Raw genomic sequence first — 19605 nt, 5'->3', positions numbered from 1 at the left:
GTATTACTCTCTGCAATTCCCATTTTCTGTAATCTAGTTGGTGTGTAGTAATATCTATGAATTATTTTATATTGAATAAATTTTCCCCTTGCTTCTCTGATCCCTTGTCCTGCATTTGCTATAAGTCCTTTCCAATGTTCATCTTCAATATCCACACCCAGATCCCTTTGCCATATCAGTTTGAGACTGTCACATGTATCACCCAACTGTTGTTTTGACATTTTATAAAATACGGAGGCGGTATGAGCTTCGTGTGGTAGTTTTAAATAATCAAGCAATGGGTTTTCACCAGCATCAAAAGTACTGCCCAGACAATGTCTCATTTGGAAATATTTCCAAAATGTACCATCATTCCCAAGTTTATATTTCGCTCTCAGATCTGAGCAAGTTATAAAGTTCCCATTGTCAAATAGGTCACTGATATTATTAATCCCGGCTGTCTGCCATTTTTTCCAAAATACCTTTGTCTTCCCAATACATATTTTAGGGTTATTCCAGAGTGAAGAGTATGGTTGTTTATACTGTGACATCTTGTGTGCTTTATGAATCTTAGCCCATACATTCTTTGAATGTGACATTATAGGGTTCGGATTGGGTTCATTGCTCGCTGCCTGTGACAGAACATCAATTGGACGAAATGGTGAAGCCAGGCTTCTCTCTATGATTACCCAGTCCAAGTCAGAGTCCAACCCACTAAAGTGTTTAGACAATTTAGCCATTTCGAAGGAGATATTGTATGTCCTCATGTCTGGTAGGGCAAGGCCCCCTCTATCTCTAGGCATCCACATTTTACTCAGTTTGATTCTCGGTTTTTTCTTTTCCCAAAGAAAGTCCCTAATGATTTTATCATACTCTTTATAGATCCTGTCAGGGATATTCAAAGGGAGCATTGCTGAAATATAGTTAAACTGAGGTGCAACCACCATTTTGATAACATTCACTTTACCCCAGAGAGACAGTTTCAAAGTGCTCCACTTTTCCAGATTGTTTTTTATCTTCGTAAGTAATGGCTCATAATTTAATGCAATAATTTTGTCCAAATCTGAGGTAAGTCTAACTCCCAGGTATTTCATTCCAATAGGAACCCATCTGAAACCAAACTGAGTCACCATGTGTGAATGACATGATCTGGATATTGGCATAGCCTCAGATTTACTCCAGTTAATCTTATACCCAGACAGCTCAGAATATGTCTGAATAGTATCCATCAGGGGAGGTAGGGAGTTAGCAGGGTCCCTTATCAGTAATAAAATATCGTCCGCGTAAAGCATCAGTTTATGCTCTTTCCCCCCTCCCTCCACCCCTTTTATCGCTGTATTGGCTCTGATCATGGCTGCCAGTGGTTCGAGAAATATCGTGAATAGCAAAGGGGATAAACTGCAGCCTTGTCTGAGAGACCTAGTTATGTTAAAGTATGGAGATATGAATCCATTTGTGATAACTGCAGCTTTAGGATTTTTATATAAAATATTAAACCAAGTCCTGAAACCTTCGCCAAAACCAAAACGTGACATTGCGGCCGACATGAAGCCCCAGTCTGACCTGTCAAAGGCCTTCTCAGCATCCAGTGAAAGGGCGGCGACAGGGGCGTCGCCCGCCGCATGACGCCACGTGAGATGAATTAGCCTCCTTAAATTGTCGCTAGAAGTCCTAAATTTGATGAAGCCAACCTGTTCACCTAGGATAATGTCTGGTAACACTTTGTCCAGACGTAGTGCTAGTATTTTAGTCAACAGCTTGCAATCTACATTAATTAAGCTTAAAGGCCTGTAATTCGATGGGTCTGTGGTGTCCCTGTCCTTTTTGGGGATCAGTGTTATTAAAGCTTCATTGAAAGTGCCTGGTAACGTTCCCAGTTCAAATGCTTCTGTATATACTTTAGTCAAAATGGGAGCCAAAATATCTATACATTTTTTAAAGTACTCGATAGGGAAGCCATCGTTGCCAGGTGACTTCCCCATTTTCATCGCTGCAATAGCATTCCTGACCTCTTTCTCATTAATCGGTGCATCCAGAAATTCAGCCTGTTGTGGGGTCATTTCGGGCAGATCTATCCTGGAGAGAAAATCTTCTAACTCCCCCTGCTCGTAATTAGAGGTAGACGTGTATAACTCTTCATAAAATTGTTGAAATACCTTGTTAATTTCTTTAGATGATGAAACTATTTCATTCCCCTTTTTAATTGCAGGAATAACACTATTATTATCTTTTTGCTTTAATTGTCGGGCCAGAAGTTTGCCAGTCTTCTCTCCCCCCTCATAAAAATTGGTCCTCAGTCTAAATAATGCATATTCTGTTTTCTTATTATATATCTCGTTCAGTTGGAATTTGCATTTGCATAATTCCCGATACACCTCTTCCGTATAATGTTCTGCCAAATTTTTCTCTAGTCTGCCAATTTCACCTTCCAATTTACGTACTTGTTCAATACATTCTTTTTTCTTTTTAGATGATTGTGCTATTAATTTTCCTCGAATAAATGCCTTGCTACAGTCCCACACTGTAGCAATCGTTTCTGTTGAACCAAGATTAGTGTCAAAAAAGAACTTCAAGTCCTTAGCCAATTCAGTACTATATAGCTCATCTTGCAGTAACATAGTATTCATTCTCCACCTCCCCCTTTTCCCAGCTTCAATGTTCAGATCCATGTCAAGTTCAACCGGTGCATGATCTGACAACGCTATAGTACCAATTTTACAATCAATCACATCCTTGGTAATGGACTTGGAGATTAAGTAGAAATCAATTCTGGTATGAACTTTGTGACAATGGCTGTAAAAGGTGTATTCCCTTTCACAAGGGTTCACCAGCCGCCAAACATCTACAAGACCCACATCTTCCATTAACATGTGTAGTGCTGCTCGGTCCCTTGGGGGCGCTGTTGCCCTAAATGTACTTTTATCTAATACAGGACATGGAATTTGATTCCAATCACCTGCTGCTATGATATGACCCTCTTTAGCACCCATAATTTTGTTCACCTCATTAATAAAGGCTGGATCATCCTTGTTAGGTGCATACACGTTACACAGAACCACTTTAACACCATTGATTAAAGCATCTATACAGATCATCCTCCCATTTTTGTCTTTGGTCTCTCCTAGCATTACAAAACTCAATCGTTTGTTAACCAAAATAATTACCCCATTTTGCTTACTATTAAATGACGAAAAAAATACCTGGCCTACCCAATCTCGTTTAAATTTTAAGGCTTCCTCATCTTTAAGATGTGACTCCTGCACAAACACAATGTCAGCTTGTTTATGTTTGAGATATGTCAATATTTTCCTTCTTTTAACTGGGTTCCCACATCCGTTAATGTTCCATGAAATAAACTTAACCATATTCAAATTGTATCCATGTACCTTCATATATGGAGCATCCAAGACTGCAAGTTACAAAAGAAATTACAAAAAAATAATCATGCTGCTGCTGTACCACCACTTCAATTACACATTTGACATCAAAATACGTAAACATGTCCAAAACCATCCCTTCTCTAGGGGTAAAAGATCAAAACCTAACTAAACAAAATAAAAATAAACCCTGTCCAAATAACGTCCTGCTATAGACAGGTAAAAATAACACAAAAACACAAAACAAAATTAACTGCACACCAATGTGGTCCGCGCAGTGCCTTGCTAGTCAGCTAACCCACGTAACCTAGTTAACTATGGGGCTAGATAACTCTCCAGGCTGCAACTCTTAACACTCCCCCCCCCCCCACCATACCTGAAAGTCAATATGTATTGCACTCCACCATAAGTTGACTCATCAATACAATGTCACAGTCCCTTCAGACCAAACCAACGTTTTCTTCATCCACTTCACTCAGCCGTAGCGCCCGCGTCTTCCTCGTTCACCTCAACGTCCCCGCCATGTTCATTAATTTCTTCATTTACCTCGAAGTTCATGCGTTCTTTGATGAACTTCTCCGCAGCTGTGCTGGATGTGAATCGGAGGTTTTTCTTCTTCCATGTAAAGCGCAGGGTCGCTGGGTGGGCTAGTGAGTTCCTGACGTTATTATCCAGTAGTAATTTTCGGGCTGTATTAAACCCTTTTCTTTTATCAGCCAGCTCCTTGGACATGTCTGGGAACATTGACAGCCTGCATCCATTCCATGATTGAATTCCTTTCTTTACCTTTGCCGCTTGCAAAACTTTATCCCTCGCAGAGGAGCGCAGAAAGCGAACCATCATAACACTGGGTGGGTGATTCGGATTCGGGTTAGGTCTAGTTGCTGGAACACGATGTATCCTCTCGATCTCAAATTCTTCGCTCCAGTCAATACCCAGCCCCTCGACCACCATCTGTTGCATGCATTTCGCCAGATTATCATCTCCTAATCCATGTTTCCAGCCAAGTACTCGAACGTTATTTCGCCTGCTTCGATTTTCCAAGTTTTCAATGCGGTTCCACAAGAGCTCCAGGAGTTTGTCGTGCCTTGAAGTAGCCGCGGTCAAATTTGCCACGTCGTCCTCCATTTTGTTGATTTTATCCTCAGCAGTATTCACTCTCTCCTGGATCTCGCTCACTTTTATGATCAGCTCTGCCTGTGTAACTTTGATTTCGGATACATCTGTAGCCACCAAGCTTAAAGTAGAGCCGATCTTGCTGATTTCGGCCATGAGCTTTTCCATTGTAATTGTTCCTTTGTCTGCTTGTCCTGTTGACGGCATCGTCGGCGATGCTAGTGATACCGACAGTACCGAGCTTTTAGTGTTCCTCGTAAAATATTTAGAGGTAGACATGAACGATTTCTTGTTTCTTGCAACAAGCCACAATTAGTTTCGCACTTAAAACAAAAAAGGTGGAGTAGATTGTGTCGAAATAAGTTGTATTTAGTGGGGGGTTTTACGGAGCTCTATCAGAGTGCAGCCATCTTGCTCGGCGTCCCCACGTGACTCCCCTGTCCTTTCAATAAAGGCATAAAAGCCCCAAAACATAAAAAAAAAAAAAAGAAGAAATATATGCATACAATAAACGCACATGTAAATTATAGTTATACACATACAAATGGACAGGCATCGAAATCAGATTAATATGCTAAAGCAATTCAGATTTGGGGACAATATGCAAAAAAGAACTGCATTTGAGTGTGGACACTGTTGCTCCAAATGACGCCCCTGGGATGCTGTGTGTTTGTCCATGAATTAATGTTGTTCATTAGCAGCTTGCTTTAGCAGAGCTGCTCTGTGAGCGGCCCGCGGAAAAGGGGAGGAGAAAGGGACGTTCCCTTCCAATTACATTTATATATCCCTACCCAGGAAAGAGGGGCGTGGCTGTGCACTATATTTAAAGAATTCCGAAAGTGTAAGTGGTTTAGCGTGTCTTGTGGGTTTTATGAATATTGAACCAATGAAAAGTGTTAGCACGAGCTTGTGACAAAATAATACTACATTAATTGGACCCATTGGAACGCAGGTTATTTTTTTCCATTTCCTGAAAAAGTAACATTTATGGACTTACATAGGTTTGTGTGTACAATACATGCATACATGTGTGGTCCTTCCGTCTAGTCTCCAGCATTGAAGTGCAGCTGTTCGATGTGTGATTGTATCTGCAGCCCAAACATTTTCACAACCAATTCCTTTTACTATGAGTCCGGTAAGTGGACGACAGACACACACTGCTTGTTTGTACAACGAAGGCTGGGCTGGTGTGAGGACAGTATGTTTTCATTGTTGACCTGCGTTCCTATTCGTCTCTGCTTGTTTGTGTGTGTGTGTGTGTGTGTGTGTGTGTGTGTGTGTGTGTGTGTGTGTGTGCACGCGAGTGCGCACACGCAGCGTCTCCAGAGTCTTTAAGCCCTGTTATTTTCTCCTTGCTAATGTAGTAGCAGTTGTTATCATCAGCCTGTGTAATACATATGATTACACTGAAGGGTCAAGTAACCAAACGCTCAACCTGCTATCAACCTCAGCAGATTAGTGCGTATGTGACAAATATTTTCCTGGGCCTCACAAGGAAAATATCATAATGCTTTTTATGGCTCAAAAAGATTAGCAAGAGGGGAGTTTGGTTTACAATTAGGAAGAGATTCAGGTTGGGGTTAGGATTAGACATATCGAGGTTAGATTTCGTGTTCAGGGTTATAGAGATATGCCTCAGACTTAGTTGCGTGTAGGTGTCACGCAACGAAGATAGCAGGTCTACAAGCTCGCAACTCATCACAGCGTGAAGCGTTGTAAGATTGTAGATCAGCTATTTTTGGCTTTAGGGTTGAAAAAATGTTTACGTCCTCTTAAGTAGGCCTACTACGAATTGAATAGAAATACGATTATATAATCAAGTTATATAATGACAGAGAAAGAATTCCCTATAGAAAGAAAGAAATAACGGCCATAGCCAAACTGTATTCTGAGCAAGCAGTGCAGTGTGTAGAGTTCATCTCATCTCTGTAGTATTGTTTTTCATTATTCAGCGTCTGTTCTGTATTTCTATTGGGCTATGCATGTGTGCACTTTCTTGGATTGCAGAGGTCTAGATCAGTGGTTCTCAATCTTTTCAGGCCGTGACCCCCAGAAATAATCATATTTGAACTGGGGACCACCCACCAAGGGACTTGGAATGTAGGAGTTGAGGCATTCAATTTAGTTTGACTCTGTTCCACAGGTAAACATTGTGAAAATAGAACAAATCTACGTTGTGAGCTTGTAGATCTGCTATTTTCAAAATGTTTTCCTCTTTCTGATATTATTTGAAAAATCATGTGGGGACCCCCTGGGGTCCCGACCCACAGGTGGAGATCCACTGGTCTAGATTATCACGTGCTGATCGCGTGGACGTTGGTTTTACCCGTCCGTCATTGTTTCTAAGCAGGACGCTGACTCATCTGTGACATTTTGCCTCGTCACCGCTTACATAATGTGTCTGCGGATGCTACGCTACAGCGTGGCTGGGAAACGGCGGCTATGATGGATGAGCGACCCTTAGAGCTGACTCTCCCTCTCTCTCTCTCTCTCTCTCTCTCTCTCTCCCTCCCTCTCTCTCCAGAAGTGATGGATAGCATACACACAGGCAAAGAAAGTGGAGCAGAGAGGGAAATAAAAGGACAGAAGGAGAAGTGGACGATAGGACAGGGGTTGCTTTAAGGACACCTCGAATTCCAGAGTAGCTTTTTGATATATATATATTTTTTTATTAGTGTGGTTTGCTTGACAGGGCAACACACTGTAGTCCTGGGAAACAATGTTTTTTCCACTAGATAAACCTTATTCTAGATAAACTTTATTTGTGAATCAGATGCAGTTCGATATTGATAGAAATCAGATGCAATTGGATATATTTTTTTTAATTTTATCCCACGATTTTGTAACCCATTTTTTTCCACCCAGTGCCAATTGCCTAAGCTGTAATCCTGGTTTCTGCTCTCCCTCTGCCACGCCTGGGGAGCCCCGGCTGGCTAGGGGGAGGCTAGAAACCAGGACTACTGTATGTTTTTGTGAGGGTATCTACCCTAGGAATACGACCCGTTTCTGACAACGGACCATAGGTAGGCGCTGTAATGGCAACAGAGTTACCAGAGGTGTTTTAAAAAAATCACACCCGTGTGAACTGAGCGGTGGTCCCCCCCCCCCCCCCCCCGTGTGTGTGTGTGTGTGTGTGTGTGTGTGTGTGTGTGTGTGGCCTGGCCTGCACAACAGCGCCCCTCCCTTAACATGTGTGGTCAGAAAAGGTACTACACCACAGGCTTGAGGCTACATACAGACCCACATACAAACCCACATACAAACAAACAAACATACCTACACACACGGCCACGCTATGGAGACGGTGTGACCACCGCTCAAAAAGACTACTGAAGTGCGGAAGGTACGCTGCCACTCAAAGTGACCGTTTACAGTTTACAGTCTAGGCATTTAGCAGACACTCTTAATCCAGAGCGATTTACAATAAGCAGGGTAATACATCAATACAATACGCAAGGTAATTCATCAATACATCAATTGCATAGAAATATCAATCTATAAAGAAATAACGTAGGTAGACCAAGCACCTAATCAGTAAAAACGTTATATAAAACCTAAGAATGCTAACTAGCTTTCATATATGGTCATTGAGGGTAGGCGAGTTCTACGGTAAGTGCTATGGGCTTAGGTGGAGTCTGAAGAGGTGAATCGTCAGGCCACAGTGGAAGCTAGGGAGTGAGTCTGTCGTTCTAATTGCGGCAGGGAGTTTATTCCACAGTTTGGGGGCCAGGAGGGCGAATTGTCTAGGATGAGTGGCTACTGGCCAATCACAAGCACGTCTTTTCTGGGACTTAAATTCAATTTGAAGGAGTTTTATTGGCGTTTACATTGCCCAAAGCAAGTGCCTCTGGGAAAGAGTCCCGCCTCTGATTGTCCTACCAAACGCCCCACATGGAAGTGAAGCTTGCCTTCCCTTTTTTACATGCCCCAGAGCCAGACATATCTTTTTGATCTATGATCTATTATCATGATGGCTTCATTTGCTTGGCTCAGCAGCAAATTTGAAGCTGAAACACATAAGGAGTCGTGTGTTTCCCAAAACGGGAAATGTTTTTGCCCACTTTTGGAAGAAGGAACCACAGTTATCATGCACATAATTAGCTATATTTTATGGGTACAATAGCCATAGACCTATAAGCTGCAATCTAAGCTAGTTGATCTGCTATTTTTGAAAATGTTTTTTATTTCTCCTTTCCAATTGGCCCCCTGGCGGCCCTTGGCGGCCCCATTGTGGGCCACTACTCACACTTGGAAAACCCTGCGTCTTAATAGACACAAAAAGCAGATGTTTATTGCAGCTGCTAAATAAGTCCAGAGAATTTTTACACGCTTCAACGGGTGTTTCCATAAACAGCTTTTCAGCTAGCGCTGAACTCTTGGAACGCAACGCTGGGAATTCAACAGACTGATGCACTCTACGGAATATTCCTGGGCCTTGGAGATGACTTATGTAAGCATTGTATTCATCCTCAGCTAATAAAGAGCAGATTTATCACACAAGAAATGCCAGGAATGAGCGGCGGATCTTCTGTTCTATTCTCATCTCGTCTTTCTAACTCTCTCCTTACGTCGTCTAACCCAGAGGTTCTCAAACTGTGTGTCGTAAGTTCGTAACCCCTGATGGGGTCGCAGCTGCGCATTGACAACTGAAACAGACAAAAAAAACATCCTTCACATTGTAAGGGATAGTTCACGCTAATAATTTGAGGAGACTCTTTGTGTCTCCATAGGGAACAAAGCAGGCTCTTTGTGTCCCCATAGGGAACCACTTCTGGTCATCAAATGGTTGGCTTATGTATGCAACAAAAAACTAAAAATATCCATGAATTCAAGTTTCCATGGGGTGAGCAATCGATTGAAAAATATATATATATATATATATATATATATATATAGTTTTGGGGTGACCTATATGTTTAAGTCTATTTAATTTGTTTTGAAGAAACATGGTGAATGCATTTTCTTTGTTGTAGTTCTTTTGGTTCAGGTTCAACAACAGATAACAAATCATTGATTACTCCAGAACAACACGGTCACTTTGGTTCGGCTGGGCTTCCCAAACAGAAACGTTGGCTGTTCGGATGTACTGATTTGTTGGGCTTAATTATTGCTCTCTCTTTCTCTCCCTCTCCAGGGTGGCTTATCGGTAGACTCCATCTCTGACCTCGTAGAGAGTCAGTCTCGCCTGCTGGAGGCGCTGCAGCTCTCCCACCCGGCCGAGCTGGAGCTGAAGAAGTCAGCGGGTAGCGGCTCCCCGGGGGGCAGAACCCAGACCAAGCTCAGCCTGAACCCCATCTACAGACAGGTGCCCCGTGTCCTGGAGAGGTGCTGCAGCCACATAGAAAACTATGGTGAGATACAGGAACTCACCTCAACATCCATGCCTTGGTTGTCCCACATAAGCCACCACAGTCTGCTACACAGATGTTACAGTATGTGTTTTGCCAAGTCCCGGGAAAGACGCGCTGTGATTGGCCAATCAAAGTGACTTTACGAGACTGTGGCGGCTCGTGTGGGACAACCAAGGCGTGGTTGCATTTGTAACGACAACTAATAACAGAGTCATGTAAAAAAAACACACACAAAAAAGAAAAACATCACTTTTGACTGCAACACATGGGAGAGTGTTTTCTGCTGGTGATTCAGTCCGAGTGTATCAAAGGGTGCGTTCGGAAATGCGCACCGGGTGTGGTTAGGGTTAGGGGTTAGGGTTAGGTTTAGGCATAGTTTTACTGAGGTTAATGTTAGGGTTAGGGTTGGGTTTAGGCATAGTTTTACTGAGGTTAGGGTTAGGATTAGGGTTAGGTTTAGGCACTCACTAGTACACACTGAGCACACACCCGGTGCGCATTTCCGAACGCACCCTTTGATACACCCGGACTGAATCACCTGCAGAAAACACTATCCCCGCAACACATAGCGTAAAAGTGATTATGCTTATGCGCTCCACGTGTGCTATGAGGGCTGCTGGGGTCTGCTGGGGAAACGACAGGGGCAATTCAGCTAAATAGACCCCATGGCAAGTCGTTTGCGATCAATATAGGAAGTAAGAAAATGAACCTGGTTATTTACTCTGGAGTTGTCCTCTAAACCCCAGCTTCCGTATTTGGGGAAAGCTTATAGCAGAAGATAACAGATTGACAAGCTGTGTTGTAAGCCTGTCGGTCGTTTATATTCAGCAAAAGCTTTCCCCAGTAACAGACAGAAAGATATACTGTATCTATACTATTAGGAAAGGCAATGTGCTGAATGTTATATTCAAATGATTAAAATGATGTGCCGCTTTGCTCTGCAGGCCTGCAGACTGTGGGGATTTTCCGAGTTGGGAGCTCCAAGAAAAGAGTTAGACAGGTGAGTTCTTGTCAACACACACCACAGTCCCACACCTGTTCATGAACAAGGCAGTGTTCACACTGGTAGACACAAAGATACCAATACTGTTGTACTTTTTCCTCAAGTACATTTTTAAATCAGAACTTTTACTTGTAACAGAGTATTTCTGCAATGCAGTATTGATACTTAAAAGTAAGTAAAAAGTGTAATTACTTTTTACATCACTGCCCTGGTGTCGGGTAGGACACCTACTTAACAAGTAGTACGGCCCGAAGCCCATAAGCCCAGTATGTCTCCCCTGGCCAAGCAGGGTTCTGTTTTGGCAGAAGTTCGCTTTCCCACGCAGGCTTGAATCCCAGGTTGAACATGAAACTTTCAAGAATAATCACGGCATCGAGAGGGTTTATTTGCCACTCACTCATACGTCTACAAGCAGCGCAGAGTTAGTTTGATATGTTCCATTGTCACATGAAATCAAATCGGTGGGTGAAATGTGTTTTTCGTGCAAGCTCCATCGTTTCATTGAATCCCATATTGCTTTTTTCATCAAGTGAAAAGAACCATAAAGATAAGATTGGGTCACCAAGACCTTAAGTTCAGTCTTGGTGAAGGTCTTAGCAACCGAAACACTGTGTCTTGAGGAAGGTCTTGGTGACCTGACGTTGTGTCTTGATTAAAGTTTTTTTTTCCTCTCTCGTACGGTGCAAGTCAGGCAGTGTGCAAGTTGCTTTCATTGATTTCCGTTGACCCATGTGCGCCTCCCCTGCACGCACCTGTCACCAAGACATTTTAACCGGATGTGGGAAAGTTTTTCAACAGTCGTGCTTGTGTGTACAGTAGTAACGGCCTTGCGTACCGTATGACAGGGTTTCATAACTAAGCGCAAGCCACAGTGATGTGCTCTTTCCGCGTATAATGAATGTGTACGGGACACTTTGCCACCCAGCTGTACTTAGACACATGACATAACACCGCAGGTTCAAGTGCAGGCCATGGCCTTTGATACATCATCCATGTCTCTCTCTCTCTCTCTCTCTCTCTCTCTCTCTCTCTCGCGCTCTGTCGTGTTTCCTGTCCCTCTCTACTGTCCACTGTAGCAGAAATATCAAAAACTTGATGATGTGTCATATCCTGTTTTTAAAGAACTGTGTCCGATGAGGGAACTTGACCTTTTTGTCACGTGTGTGTGCATGATGTTTACCTGCGTGTGTGTGTGTGTGTGTGTGTGTGTGTGTGTGTGTGTGTGTGTGTGTGTGCGTGTGCGTGTGCGTGTGCGTGTAGCTGCGTGATGAATTTGACATGGGAGCAGACTTACATTTGGACGAGGAACAGAGTGTCCATGACGTGGCAGCTCTGCTGAAAGAGTTCCTCAGAGAAATGCCTGATCCTCTGCTGTCCAGAGAACTGTACCCCGCCTTCCTGCACGCCAACTGTAAGCGCACACACACACACACACACACACACGCACACACACACGCACACGCACACGCACACACACACACACACACACACACACACACACACACACACACACACACACACACACACACACACACACACATTCTAATTCAACTTTGCACTCAGAGTCCGTTTACTTTGCATTAAATGGACGACGTAAATCTTTAAATGAATTCATGCTTCTCTACGAGCTCTCGCACTTAAAGACGGTGAAACAGAGCCTGACTCATGGGACTACTTACACAGCTACTCCAAAATGTGTTAAAAATATTGACCAATAAAAAAAGTTGTGCAAGGGCCTTTAATCCTATTAGCGAGGCAGATAAAGTGCATATTACAGGTGAATCGTTCACTTGCGGATACAAGCACCAAAATTGGCACACATACTCCTTAGGCATTGCTCTTTTCAGAAAACCATCTGGCCAAAAAAAAAATCAAGATGGCGGCCAATTTTCATGATGGCCGCCATTGAATATACAGTAATCTTGCATTCCGCAATAAAATCCCATAGACTTGTCCTATTTGAATAATGTTGGTGTCAAATCATACATTTATCACTATGTAGAATCCAAATTTGGACCCATGGACTTACTCAATGGCTTCCTTGTACCATATATCAGTCCCGGAATCTTAATATTCTGCTAATAGTGTGGTGCGATGCGTCCAAAAAACAGCTCCCGTAGGATTTTTGTGCTAAAATTGATCTTTTTGCAGATCCTGGTTCTATAGAGTCCAAACTATGAGAAAATGATGGGTGTCAACTTTTCCGGACCCCCACCCCCTTTCTGGGGATCATCTAGTTTGGGACCTGCATGCCAGAACAGTACGCCAGCCAGTTAATGTCCAATTTTCTTAATATTAGGGTTGTTTTGTAGGTTTTAAAACATTCTGAGTTCATTTATTACACTTTTGAAGCAGCCAGAATAAGCTTTCTGACTTTTGGTTGGGGTCTTTCCTCACCTGGGACCCCCCCAGATGGACCCCTGAGCCTATCTCAGTACTCGCTCTGCTCCTGCTCCAGAACAAAGTCATATTAGATCATAATTGAAGCATAAACTTTTTTTCTGAAAACAAAAAAAAAGTAGTAACAAATACCAGGGGTCTTCCACAGGGGCTTCGGGACCCCTGGGGGTCCTCGGAGTTACTACCTAGTGTGATAAGAAGTGTACTTCTAAGGATTTCTTTGCTAAAATGTATTTTTTTACTGCTTTGGCATTTATAGGGACCAAACTGTCAGAAAATGATGGGTGTCAGATTTTCCTGACCCCAGCCCCCTTTCTGGGGGGTCATCTATGTTAGGACCTCGCAGAACAGTATGTCAGCCAGTTAATGTCCAATTCTCATAATATTAGAGTTGTTTTGAAGGTTTTAAAACATTCTAAGTTCATATATTGCACTTTTGAAGCAGCCAGAATAACCTTTATGACTTTTGGTGGGGGTCTCTCCTCACCTGGGACCCCCGGAATGACCCCTGAGCCTATCTCAGTACAGTCCTTGCTCTGCTCCTGCTCCAGAACAATTAGATCATACTTGAAGCATAAAAGCTTTTGTACCTGTACCTGGGCTCTGTAGCTAATACCAGGGGTCTTCCACAGGGTCCGGGACCCCCAGGTGTCCTCAGCGTTACTACAGGGGGCCATCCAAACGGCTGTTTACCCATATATGGAGACCCCCTGGTACCCATATATGGAGGTCCATGTACTGTATATGGAGATATGCTGTGAGAGCCCAAACATGCTTACTCAGTTATTTGTTATGTGAAAGTACTATGATGTCCATGACAACTGACAACATACCCTTTTATGCCCATACATGGAGATCCCTGTCTGTAGAACCAGTCACACAGATATGGGCTGTCTTGGCCATCTGTCTTGGCCATATATGGATTCTGTTTGTGTGGTATGTGGCCAATGTGTCCTCCATATATGGGCATTCCCATATGAAGTCCTGTTAGATATGGGCTTAATATTGAAGACATCAGGGAACTCCATATATGGACCTTGTCATACATCTTGAATCTATGACCTCAGCATCAAAGGCTGGATTGGGGTATGTCCCTGTGACAAACTATTATCATGTCCACTAGGGGTACTTAATGTACATCAAGCAGCCTCACAGAAACAGGACATAGACTCCTGCCCTATGAGCCTCAGGGCTGGGCAGTGGGTTGCCTTTGGCCAAAGACAGAACTTAAAGTGGATTCTGTTCATGACCTGTGTTGCACTCTTGCAGAAAAGAGCAAAGGGATGCTCTTCTTCCATGCCTTCACTGGCTGCGATGTTGTTTCAGCATTCCGCGTAAAGGGGAAGAAGTCTGCGTGGCAAACCTGGAATGTTTGTGATGAGGCTTCTGGTGTCTTCAGCAAACTCAGCCATTACCCACCTGTAGTGGATGATGAAGACCTGAAAACCTTGGAGAAGTTTGTGGTCATGATGTACGACCGATCCAGCACAGCTGAAGGTGTCAATGATGCGAGGTTGGACTTGTTTGCTCGGAAGCAGAGGCCATACGAAGCCATTCCTCCGACGCAAGCAGCACTGAAGCAACATGTGAAGCGCGCTTCCTATCAAGCGGCCTGCATCTGGAGTCAGTCAACAGTATGTCAACCAGAAATGCAGACTCCTGACAACTGGGGCTGGACCAAGAAAGGAGATCTGTGGCAGATTGATTGGACTGAGCTCCCACCCATTGCAGAGAGTTGCCAGCAGCTGACCAAGTGTGGATGCAAGTTGGAATGCTGCAGTCGATGCAAATGCTACCACTTTGGTCTGACCTGCACGGCACTGTGCAGCTGCAGGTGCGAGGTTTAGAAGCGTTGTAGTATAGGCCTACTATACTATTGTACTATACTGCCTAGGCCCTAGAAAAAAAAAAAAGAGAAAAGACAAAAAAAAAACTACCTCCTGCCTCGACGGGATCATCACCTTATCGTGGTGAGGCAGTTTGCGTGTCTCCATGACCCCCAGAGCTATGTCGGCAGGAGTCTTGTACTCCTGTACTCCTGGCAGGGTTACCCTAGTCGAAAAGGTCGAAGAATAGAGACTAGACAAAGAGTGATCCCACGGCGCTATTATATCTACCATGCATTTTAGCCGCGTCAGCCGCTGTGCATTGAAATCCGCTCTGTTGAGTTACTACATTACTACATTACCACCCCCCCCCCCACACACACACACACACATACACACTATAAACCTCTAACAATACTAAGATATACACTACCACCCATTTTATCCGAGTCAGACATAACACAAACCTCTAATTTAGCAGAATATTAGGATTCCGGGACTGATATATGGTACAAGGAAGCCAGTGAGTAAGTCCATGGGTCCAAATTTGGATTCTACATAGTGAAAAATGTATGATTTGACACCAAGATCATTCAAATAGGACAGGTCTATGGTATTTTATGGCGGCCATCTTGAAAAATGGCCGCCATCTTGAAATTTGATTTGGCCAGATGGTTTTATGAAAAGAGCAATCCCTAAGGAGTATGTGTGCCAATGTTGGTGCTTGTATCCGCAAGTGAACGATTATTTCTGTTATCTGCCCGGCTATATGTGTCTCCCCTCCCCTCTCCTCCTCAGTGTTGAGGGGTACAGATCAGCTGCAGTACTTGCAGCACCTCCTCTACATGCTGCCTCCCTGTAACTGTGACACGCTGCTGTGCCTCCTCACGCTGCTCCACACCGTGCAGGGCTGCGCCCAGGACAGCACCGGACCCAACCACGAGGAGGTGTGTATCTGATGAAGATTGGCTATTTTCACAATTTTCGCTGTTACAATAGCTTGAAGATCTGCTATTTTTTTTTAAAAGTCGTGAAAATGTGTGCAAATCTTGTGTGAATGTTTGTAACTCAAATTTTGCTTCTGGGTGGTCCCTGGAATGAAATATTTTGAGATGGGGGTCCATGGCCAAATAAATATCATTTTGGGGGTCCTTCACATGAAAAGGTTTGAGAACCAATGACATAGTAGTCTCTCAAGAACAGACTAACTGAGCTCCAGTTAAGTGAAAAGGACATTTTCTTTGACGATGGCTGGCCAGATTGCTGACATAGAAACATGGGTTTTTCAAAAAATCTTAGGATTCAAAAGACACTTATAGAATCGGGTCAAAATTCTAATTTTCACGATTTTTCAAAAATAGCAGATCTACAAGCTCGCAGTGCGAGTTAAAGCATAAATTAATCATACACAATATGTGTACCCGTTCTAAATGGGTTAACTCCTACAATTCCAAGTGCTTGTCAGGTGGTGGGGGGAGTCCCCAGTTCAAATACTGTATGATTATTGCATGAAACAGTCATCTGTGCGTCCAGTCTCGGTGTTTGTAAACAAATAAGTGGTCTATAAGAGGGTCTCCTGGCTGTCCTCTCAAGGTGTCAGGCAACAAGATGACAGCAGCCAACCTGGCGGTGATCTTCGGTCCCAACCTGCTCCAGGGGGAGCGAGGAGGAGGAGGAGAGCCGGGTCTTCACTCCATGGGCATCGAGGACAGCAACGCCATCATCAACGTGACGCTGGTCCTTGTGCAGAACCACAAGACGCTGTTCACGGTACAGCTCTCTCTCTCTGTGTGCCTTTTGAGTTGCATTGAAAAAATACCTATTTGCCTGCAGGCGTCGCTGTTGAGGGATTTTGCCTGTCAATAATAAGTTCTGCTCTCCTGTGTGCGTGTGTGCGTGTGTGCTTGCGTGCGTGTGCATGTGTGTGCATGCGTGGTACCAGGTGTCAGCTGAGCTGCAGCAGGAAGTGCTGATGAGTCTGATCCAGACAGATCCTGACATCATTGACTACCTGCTGCGCAGGAAGCTCAGGTAACCATGATGACAAGCATATATTTGTAAACTTGTGAGTTTTTTATACCAATATTTTCTTACTTTTACTCAAGTAAATTTAGAATTCCAGACTTGTGCTTCTGAATGATACACTATTGATACTTTTACTGAAGTGAAAAATAAATAAATACAAACATAAAAGTACTGCAATGTACTTTCCCCACAATTTGATGGCTCTACCCATCTCCCCATGCAGTGGCAGTCACGTGACTGTAGAGGGCAGCAGTAGCGGCAGCAGTGAGTGCGGGGGTCGGCGGGACACAACGGTCTCCCTGGACTCTGTGGGGGCGTCCAGTGGGAGCCTGTCCCCCCTGGAGCCCCCCTCGCCCCTCTTCCCCCCCGACAGCAGTGGCAGGGAGGGCAGTCTGACCAGCGAGGTCTTCCTCAACGTCCTGAAGCTCAACCAGAACAGGAAGAGGCAGGACACCAGATATGGTATGTATGCCGATTGTTTGCTTTTTTTATATATATACAGACGGCTAACAATGCTCCCTACATACATCTAGTCTCTGTGACATTACAGTCTGCCTCCGAAACTATTCCTTTCTCTGTGAGAAGCTCTGTCATTGGTCCAGAAATACAGTATGTGCCCACGTGCCATGTACGTGCGTTGTGCGACTAACCAATAAGGGTGCTTTCGTTCGGATTGGTTAGACCTGTCCATCAAAAAATCGTTTCAGCCCCGTGTCGGCCAGTTCAAACACCAATAAGCTGCTAGTGACAGAGCTCACAGATAACAGAATAGTTTTGGAGGTAGACTGCGGCCCCAAGACGTTTCACAGAGACTAGACTTGTTTTAGGGAGCATTGTTATATGTCTGAATATAATACAAAAATTAAAATAAGCAATTGCCATTCAGGAAACAATGCAAGGCACCAACCTGCTCATCGGGAGCAACTAGGGGTTCAGTGTCTTGCTCAAGGACACTTTGACACTAACTCTGGGGGAGCCCAGGATCGAACTGGGAACCTTCCGGTTCCCAAGCGGCCGCTCTACCTGACACTCCTTACGAGAAAACTCAAACTTTTTTATGCCAAGGACCCCCAAATTGATATGAATTTGGCCGTGCCCCCCCCCCCCCCCTACACACACACACTTTTTCCAAACAAATTTTCAAAAATTTAAAGAATTAGCATATGTGCTCGCAGCACGGCATGAAGTGACGCACTGTGAGCATCACTTGTATATCTGCTATTTTTTTAAACCACTGTTCTAAATAAAATATTTAACAAGGATGCTTTCCTGGTTTTAATGGTTTAAATGTATTATATTTATTTGTAAATGGTATGGTAATAGCATATTAGTAGGGAGCTATCAGAGTTATCAGCATTCACAACATATTTAGTCATCTGAAAGTTGCAGTTACAGAAATTCATACATATAGCAATGGCTCCACCTAGCAGTGGAGAAGGTGAGATGCAGGTGTTGTAATGGAGGAATTGGTGTATACAGTATGTGAAAACTTTGATTTAATTTCATAGTGCAAACTTTTTTCATAATTAACCAATGAAGGAATGCTCTTGTTATGATAGTTTTTTTCCATCATATTCTTTGAAAAGGCTGTGCCATTAAATGATTAATCTAACATTAAGAAAACATCAAGTAAGACTAGACCTGTAACTCCATGGCCATATGCCCTCTCTCTTCTATAATTTTTGATTGAATACTTAGCAGATTTGTTAACGGTACAGGTTTGTAGAGTCAAAGGTTATGCTAAAAGGATAACACATTGTGGTCCATTGAACTCAATTCATCAGTAACAGTACAAAACAGAAATAAATCATGTATTTATTCCAAAATTACAATAAATATTAAAAGAATAGGACAAAGGTTCTACGTCCTCCCGGTGGGGGCTCCTCACTTGCAGGTGAGTCAGTAGTATACAACAGCAGTGACAACACAGAAATGCATGTGGGGAGGAAGTTTTTTCGCAAAGTAAAGCCCTGCTTCATCATATACCGTAAGGCCGTCGCACAAAAGTAGTGAAAACAGACGATCTCTTCTTGTGATCGTCTAGTTTCAGTAGTTTAAATGTAACATTTTTCATTCATAATATCATTTTTAAAATGATAACTACAAAACGACATACACCGACAACGACGATATATTTATATATATTTGTATCTCCATATCTTCCTCCAGGTGATGCAGAGCTGGCGCCGAGCAAGTCCATCCGCCACATGCGTCAGTTCCACTCCCACCACAACCTGCTGAGCTTGGCCCAGCCCCTCTCGGACGGCGGCGTCGGCCCCTCCACCAGGCTCCTGGCGGTCCCCGACTCGGAGCGGCGCCACCCCCAGGACGGGAGGTCCCCCGCGCTGAGCTTCTCCCTGCGGGGCGGCCCCGCGGACGAGAACAGCATCTGGGTCAAGCAGGCGGTGGCACCCCAGGAGGAAGGAGAGGAGGAGGGCAAGCCCCCTTCTGCTGCTTCCGCCGTCGTCACGAACTTCTGGGACTTTTTCACCGGGAAGGGCCTGTCCGGGTCCGAGACCATCGTATGA

General features: G+C 43.8%; 1 protein-coding gene across 1 annotated transcript in view; it reads left to right on the top strand.

Annotated features, from left to right (window-relative positions):
- Positions 1–19605, top strand: part of arhgap36 (Rho GTPase activating protein 36) — a gene marked incomplete at its 3' end in the record, with an annotated part of 133273 nt that extends 113668 nt beyond the window's left edge. The window contains exons 5-12 of the mRNA XM_080741469.1: positions 9607–9823; positions 10768–10823; positions 12087–12237; positions 15851–15999; positions 16646–16822; positions 16995–17083; positions 17301–17539; positions 19247–19605. Of these exons, the coding sequence (XP_080597595.1) occupies positions 9607–9823; positions 10768–10823; positions 12087–12237; positions 15851–15999; positions 16646–16822; positions 16995–17083; positions 17301–17539; positions 19247–19605 (1437 nt within the window). The remainder of the gene's footprint in view (positions 1–9606; positions 9824–10767; positions 10824–12086; positions 12238–15850; positions 16000–16645; positions 16823–16994; positions 17084–17300; positions 17540–19246) is intronic.

This window comes from Nannobrachium achirus (assembly GCF_963921795.1).
Source record: "Nannobrachium achirus genome assembly, chromosome: 14".
In the NCBI taxonomy this organism is placed as follows: Eukaryota; Metazoa; Chordata; class Actinopteri; order Myctophiformes; family Myctophidae; genus Nannobrachium; species Nannobrachium achirus.
Note: the sequence above shows the minus strand (reverse complement) of the source record. Positions and strands in the feature narration are given on the sequence as shown.